Raw genomic sequence first — 8,098 nt, 5'->3', positions numbered from 1 at the left:
CATTAGTAAGGCTTAATTTCAATTAACCAAACTTTAAAGAGTGTTCGAACAACACATTGAATGTCCTTACCTGTAACCCTATCTAGGCTGGGGTATTTTGGGAGTTAATATGGCTCGGGGGGGGGGGGGGGGGGTGGGGGGCCTCCTAGGCCCCCCTTGAGATCTCGGCCTTTGGCTGCACGATCACGCCGAAAATTTGCACGCAGGTTGTCTTGGACATAATCTACAATACTATCAGTAATTTATTTCATGCAAATTGGTATTAAGCAATAATGCTAATTTATGCATAATTAGTAAGCAAAATCATACTTTTCCCTCTTACTCCCTAATAAAGCTCCAATTGTTCCAATTTTTTGTATAAAATCTCTTTTTGATGTTCCTAGCAATGAATTTTACACGCATTATTGAATTTTTAATGACATTTGTGTTGTTAACCATACATGGACAAAATGTAATGTGAGTAACCGTAACGTGAGTAACCATATTATCTGCACCCCAAGTAAAAACCATGTGTTCTTTATTTTTTTAATTATGTACAAAGTATGTCTCCCTAATATACTTCTTTGAAATAGATATAAATAACTTTCATAAAAGCCTTGTATGAGTAGACTTTTCACTTATGTCGACTTTTCATTTTAAGCATGTCCAAATCATGTAACGTGAGTAACCGACACATTCCAAAGATTTGCCAGGAGCATAATAAAATTTCCCAAATTTTGTTTTTATACAAAGGATAGTCAGATTGTATACTTTGTTGTGATAAAGAGATGTTTAGTTCCTATCAATAATAATGGAGTTACAGCACTAAGTATGAGTCAAGGTGTCTCCAAATGTAACGTGAGTAACCGTGGAATAGCCCACCCCTATTTCTTCATTCTCTCCCAAATAGCAGGCAAAACTAATTCTCAGTACCAGAATTTCATAAGAACCATGAAGGTAGATGTGGGAACTAAACATAAAACTTTCATGCCATAGAGCTAGTTGCACCTTCATAAATAGAATATTGGTGGCAGCGGTGGGATTTGTAATAGACAAATAAAGGATATCAAAAGCAAAATATAAAGGTACAATTCCATAAATAATTCTTACGAATGTACATGGATATATCCAGTTTCCAACTCATATGGTTTAATAAAATGCAAATTATTTGAAGTATATATCCAACAGAAGTAAATAAAACAAAACAATTGGCAGAGTATTTATATTTTCGCCATTAGTGAAAAATTCTAATGAAATGAATTATTGTTCAACGTATGGTGGAATTATAGCAAGCTTTACGTGTAGAAAGACAACCTTTGACAAAAAGTGAGAATGATATATTTTCCTCACAAACTACCTAGAAATTGAATATTGCATTGTAAAGGAAGAAAGAAAAGCATTTTCTTCATTTATACACAGAGAAGTATCAAGGCATTATTGGGGAAAAAATCTTGTTCTTTTAATGAAATTTATATCTCACAGGACTTACAAATTAATATTACACATTATTCTTACTGTAAAGCAAATTGCAACTTTGTCTTTTTACATACAACCCTGGATATTCTAATGATTGTGTGCACATTTCCCAAATCAATTTCAAATTCAATTCAGCTCGGAAAGAATCAATTTTTCGATAATTAGATTTGATATTAGCATGGCTGCACACCAAGGCAAATGGGGTCAAGATAACATCTGTTCAGATATCATGAGTAAAATGTGAAACTCATTTTATCTTTCTTAATAAAGAGTTTAATGTTATATAGGAAAAGAGGGGTATTTTTAAAACTAATAAATGGTAACCTTATTTTATATTACCTTTTCAAATTAGAATTCTTTAATGAATTATCATTTTACATGATACATAAGCCTACATGTAATACAATGTACATCATCATTCGTCATCATACCATGCTTCTACAATCAACTAAAAACTTAACTTACAATTAGACTTATTACACTCATGATCAATTCAATATTGGTAGATTGTCAATTGATTTAAACTCACTCTAGTCTATTTTTCATTTGATCTCACCTCACATTGTCGATTCCTAATTCGCATCTACAATCAGTTTGTCTACTTACCATTTGATGTTTTTGGTCTACATGAAATATCCATTTAGCCCATTTTATCTATTTTCAAGTTAGGGTATAGTAATTTAGGGTATAGGCCTTTCCATTGTCACTTACATATACATTATATCCACTTAACACCTATTTTTCTATAGGTTTAGACAGGGCTAAATTGTTAATGAACCAAATTTCATTTTAAAAAGTTATAATAAAATGAAGTGAAATTGAACAGGGTAATTAGACTTAGACTAAGTGGGCATTAGACCAAAATAGACCAAACACTGATTAGACCAAATGTGCTGTAGACCAAACAGTAATTAGGCCTCAACAAAATAGGTTTAATCCATGTGGTATCTGACTGCCATGACTGCCCTAGAAACATCGACAAATAAAAAATAAAGAGTTTTTTTTTTTTCTTTTCCATGGCTATTTACCATTCCCTTTTCTTTGATTGTATTTTCATATATTAATAATATCAAATCATTATGATTCATTCTAAACTACTGTAACATTTTCCCTATACTGTCACTAAAACCCTAGCATCCGAAAGAATTCCCCTTTACATTACCGAGACATACTATGCAAAACGCCACCACCGAGTAGGTCAACATCTTCTGCTGAAGAAGAGATAAAAATCAGTCATCACATAAACTACATGCCGAGCCATGGAAAGCTTATGTTTTATCGTTTATTCAGTTATCCATCGACCTTCTGGCATGGCACCAGCCTTGTTAAGTGTCTCATTCTCTTACAAAGTCGGTAACTTCAAAGAATTACAAAATAGAGAAGGCTCGTGCTTTTAATTAGATGCAAACAGACAAGGTCATGGCGCGAAGAATTCCCCGTTTGCTGTCGCGAAGCGGGCCTTGCACTTTGAGCGGTCATCGTAAGGGCTGAAGAGAAGTTCGTCAATAGTTCCTTGAAATGGAACTTGAAAGTCAACCCTCCGATCTGATATTCAATACTCCCCATTTCAGCCGATTTTTACACCCTAATTTCCATTCCTTTCTCGAGTGTCCGGTAAATGCGTGTTTTTCTCCACCGCTGCAACCGACCACCTCTCTCTTTTTTTTCAGCACACCCGAAAATCGAAATCCCTTTTGCTGCGAAGCTCTTTATGTTCCCCAAAACTTATCCAGTTGATCGGGTTTCTAAAGGAGCGCTAATGCCGTCTAAATTAGAAGGGTGGTGTTACCGGCTATTGAAATCATTATACGGCCTGTTGATCAAATTCCTTACCATTGTCCATGGGAGAGGACGTGTTCTAAGGAACACCCAAGGTCTCACAAACGGAAGGGTATTCAGAACATGGAAGATTAAAATTTTCTTTCACATAAAAACATGAACAGATCGGAATCATGTCAAAAAACATATTTCTGAATAGAGTCGGTAAACCAGCGCTAAATATGTGTAAAAAAAGAAAATCGGAAATGTCGGACAGACGTTTCAAAGACTCGAGAGCGAGTTTTTCTTGCGAATCGTGAGAATTTCCTCTCACTATTTACACACCAGTTTCGCAGTTGGAATCGTCAAAAACACGCTGCGTTCCTTTGATGGTGAACAATAATCATAACAAGTTGTGAAAAGTGCTCTTCGCACGCATGTACATCGCGACACACTCAAATCGGAACAGCCCGAACATCCTAATCGAATTTATAACCTCTAATGTATCATCATTAGTGCCCATCAAAGACAACCGCGCCAAAACAATCACCAATCACTGCTTAAACGATTAACACCGAACACAAACTCTTTTCCAGATTTTCACTACACTTCCACACTTTTCTGCCTTGTCAAGACAACAACAACAATAAACTTACCTGCGTGAAGTTTAATCCATTGAGAGGAATGCATTGTTCTTCAACTTGTTCAACAGCCCCGGTTCTTTTATTGCGTCTCGTGGCCTCCTGGGCCAAATATAAATCCAAAACTGGTATTTCCCTCGATTTAATGTCGGCTTCCGTCAACGAATCGATGACAAGCATGACCCAAATAGGTCTTTTTCGTTCCCAGTTGCCGACGATGGCTTCGAAGAGGTAATCGGCATAGAACGATCGACCTCGTTGATCAGCGCTCAACCACTGCGGCATCATCCGCTTCACATACTGCAAATGAGTTTTTAATCTCCGGTACATACCATGTGGTAGGACATCGCTCAGGTTTTCCCCGTTTGGCAACAACTGACAGTTCGCCAACTCCGACATCGTGTTGGGATCCGTGAGATCCAGTTCGACAAATATATTTTCGCTTTCCTGGAAAGCAACTTTGGTATTTTGAGGAATATAATCCCACACACGTGTGTATGGTACGTGTATTGTCCCCAGAAAATAGGCAGGCGGATGTCGTCGAACTTGCCATAAAAACGAATTTGTTCCCTGAAAGAAATTAAAGAAAGGTAAATCCCGTCAATTACGTGTTCAAGGTGGTGATTGACGTGCAAGAAACAATGACAACTGCGAGATATAATAGGAGGTGATGAGCATGAGAGACAAGAAGCATTATGGAGTATGAATGAGAGACTCGATTAACCCTTAATTATCAAGCAGTCCCACAAAGCAATGTTTTGGCTCATCGATCCATCATCCTTTAAAAGGTACAAGGAGAAAGACTTTTGAGAGCGTTCAAACCAAAATTCGGCAATCATATTTTTGAACTATAGAAAATAACTAAATTTAGAGAAAATTTTAATTCCAAAATAGAGTTTTCAAGTTCATTGTAGGTTAGGATTATGTCGGTCCGTTGTACTATGTTTTTACATCTTTCGCGTGAGGCAGTAAGGACCAAAGGTGATGTACAATTAGAAAACATGGCCAAAATTACTTGCGAGGATGTGGTTTAAAGGGTTCCACAAACAAAACACCAATGCACTAAGAAGGAAAACCTGTGCTGAAGAAAGAAAGGTAAAAGGGGGGGGGGGGGGCTTTGAAAATACCTCAACAAAAGTCGAACAAAAACCCTTTTATCGTTGGATGAGTGGATAAGAGAAAGGAGGGAGAATAAAGGGGATCATTTCAGCGTGCGGAATTAATCACGACGTAACAGGAGCCAAGAAAATTGATTTTCCAACTTAATGAGATAAGTGCATGTGCATTTGCACAGACTAAAACTAATGACAATATATGTATAATTCTGGAGAATTTTCGTTCACTCACCAAAAGCGTGACTTTCTTTTTATATCTACAAATTCTGGGTACTATAGGTTACGAAAACGAGCATGGATCATGAACCTTACCAAATACTTTGTCTTGTTGAAAATGAAAGTTTCTTCAAGCATTTGTTTGGTTCGTAAGTAAATAAAATTGAAGTATTTTAAATTGAAATGTCAATCAACTAAAAAGTAAATAGACATAGGCCTACCCCGGAGGCTGATCAACAATTTTGAGCATATCAATATATATTTTTTTTTTAATCGAATAGTAATCTTTCTTTCCATTCCGTCTTGTCATTACTTTTGATCACGAAGATACTTCAAAATAAGGTAAACGATTATGACAATAATAGTCTAACCTGTGTATGAGTATGACAGTTGAGCTGCTCTCGAAGGTGTTGCATATTTGAAGCAACACCCCACGGCCAAGGCAAGAAAACCAGCACTAAGACAACGACTATATCCCACCACAGCATGGCTGTACACGTCCCCTCCACTACACGGACAGTCGATTCACAGCACGCCAGAGCTCCGGGTGAGAGAACCCGCTGCAAGCCGATCAACTCCGGTGGAGACCAGCAGTGTTTGACTCCTGCGCCAGTGGTGGGAGAGACTCGCCGACAAAAGGTCGCCAACTATTTCACTCAAGCGAAATAAGAGACAGCAGTTGTGTTCGAAGTGTATTCCAGATCTCATCTGAATTATCCATATTATAAATCAAAGGAATTTTCCCTGGGAGAAGATTATGCGAAGATCAAAGAATCATCTCTGGTAATGGAACTATTCCAGATTTTGCGTTGTAGCGAAGCCCAGTGTTCCCCGTTCAAAAGTGGTATAGTTGGCCGAAACAACAAACAAGCCGTCTATTGACCACTGGTCTGTAGAATAAACTCCTTACCATAGAACCATGAATAGCTCACTCAAGAATCAAGTGAAGTAAATGTGTACTGAGCGGAAATGTTCACAAATTGGCGATCGCAGATCGAGTTATCAACATCAAAAGAAATCCAAGAAGCTTTCGGAATAAGCTTGGTCGGGGCAAAACAGTCCAGACTGTGTGATGACTTTCGCATCAACTACTGTTTTCGATCGAATTCGCGGGGCTAGTATTGGTGGTCATTTCGATGCGCTGAGCTGAGCGCCAGCTCTTCGCCACGAGAGTTTGTTATGCTAGTGGTTAGTCTATAAATTCAGGCGGTCCCTTGCAAATAATAATTTTGACAAAAAATTCGACTTATTTTTTAGTCGGCTTACTTCATTATGGACAGTAATTTTTGTATGAAAATAAAATAATAATTTACAATCCCTTTTTTATTTCAAATTTATTATATAAGGTATTTGGTTGTTATTTTTTGTGTGTCATTGATGAATATATGGCGTTTCAATACAAAGACTATGCAATTATGATTACGAGGCAAGAGAATGAATGAAGTGATACTCAAAAATTCCACGCCTATTGTATTTTCGTTGTTTTTTTCGCGAGAAAACAAAATTTTCTCTGAATTTTTTTTCATGGAGGTGATAATGAAGCAATTATCACGGCAGTTAGCAACTGGCTCATTACCAGTTTCGTAAAGCCACCTTTGGGAATCACATCGCGAACAAACGAGAACCATTCCAAATCAAGCCGCTAGCGGAGGAGTAAATATTGCGCGCACATATCGTTTATCTAATTGGTTCGGTCAAAAAAAAAAGGTGAAGCTTGTAAATTTGAACACCGTTTTTGACAATGCCATCGATGAAAGGAAACTCGGCAAGGTGTTTCTAAAAGGTCATTTCGTGGTTTTATGCAAGGTCTTGGCCGTTTCCTTTGAGCTGACACCGACACATCACTTCGACAAGAAGAGTTGAAAGTCAACAGCAAATATAAAAAGGAGAAACTCCGGTCTGTTTGGACTATCGTGTATTCAACTATAATTTGCAAACACTGGCGGATCCAGGGGGGGGGGGGGCAAAGCCGGTCCGTGCCCCCCCCCCCCCCCCCTTTGAGAGGCACAATTGACATTATTAATGTAAAAATGCTCTTAAAACAGAAGTGTGCCCCCCCCCCTTTGAAAAGTAAAGAGCTTTTTTTTTCTTGTAAAATTTTTCCTCGGGGAAATGTGCCCCCGCCCCCCCCCCCCTTGGAAAATCCTGGATCCGCCCCTGTTTGCAAAGTTAACTTTCATTTCCTCTTCTCATTTTGCTTTAATTTCAAAATCTAAATTCAGTGACAAGGAATTTCATATTAAATTTGGTAAATTCGAACTTGGGTAGTTAAATGGGTACTCCCGGTTGAAAATAATTTTACTTGAATAAAAAGAGTAAAGTTCACCAAAACGCTGAAAATTTCATCAAAGTCCAATCATGACGCTAATTAATTTTTAAAGTTGAGCAATATTTTGTGAAAATAGTTATAGGCCTATTCATTTAGGTAAGATGATGTCGGTCTCCACTTTCCTTTTTCTTGTTATTACATGAAACCGGGTTTTTTTTCATAATGATATACCTCCTTTGTAACAAAAGCAGTAATGAATATCTTATGCATCAAATCACATGTCAATTCATTATTTTTTAATTTTTCGTGGTCGAAATTCGAATGAATATAATTTTGAATAATAAAATACAAAAGAACAAGTGGGGGTATGACATCATCAACTTGCTGATTGCATATTCATGAGGACGCATAGGATTGTTTCATCAAAATAATGTAAAGCTTTAAAATGTCATAACTTTGTTACTCCTTGTCCGATTTTTATTAAATTTCAGTGTTTAGTTTGTCTGATTTTTCTTTCTATTCAAGTCATAATATTTTCAGCCTGGAGTACCCACCCCCTTTAATTGCCCTTGCCCTGTCCAATCATGATCGTGAAGCCTTGTAAATGACAAATCGTACATAATGACTAATTTGATATACAAAAG

General features: G+C 37.3%; 1 protein-coding gene across 1 annotated transcript; it reads right to left on the bottom strand.

Annotated features, from left to right (window-relative positions):
* Window positions 1-2,475: 2,475 nt before the first annotated feature.
* LOC135155900 (metalloprotease TIKI1-like) lies at window positions 2,476-6,308 on the bottom strand. Its single transcript, XM_064106285.1, has 2 exons — window positions 5,557-6,308; window positions 2,476-4,424 (listed from the first exon to the last, which is right to left on the bottom strand). The coding sequence occupies exons 1-2, from the start codon at window positions 5,671-5,673 to the stop codon at window positions 3,843-3,845; spliced, it is 699 nt and encodes a 232-aa protein (XP_063962355.1). The 5' UTR covers window positions 5,674-6,308; the 3' UTR covers window positions 2,476-3,842.
* Between the last annotated feature and the right edge of the window lie 1,790 nt (window positions 6,309-8,098).

This window comes from Lytechinus pictus, chromosome 11 (genome assembly GCF_037042905.1).
Source record: "Lytechinus pictus isolate F3 Inbred chromosome 11, Lp3.0, whole genome shotgun sequence".
NCBI lineage: Eukaryota > Metazoa > Echinodermata > Echinoidea > Temnopleuroida > Toxopneustidae > Lytechinus > Lytechinus pictus.
This window is presented reverse-complemented; position numbering and strand designations above follow the sequence as displayed.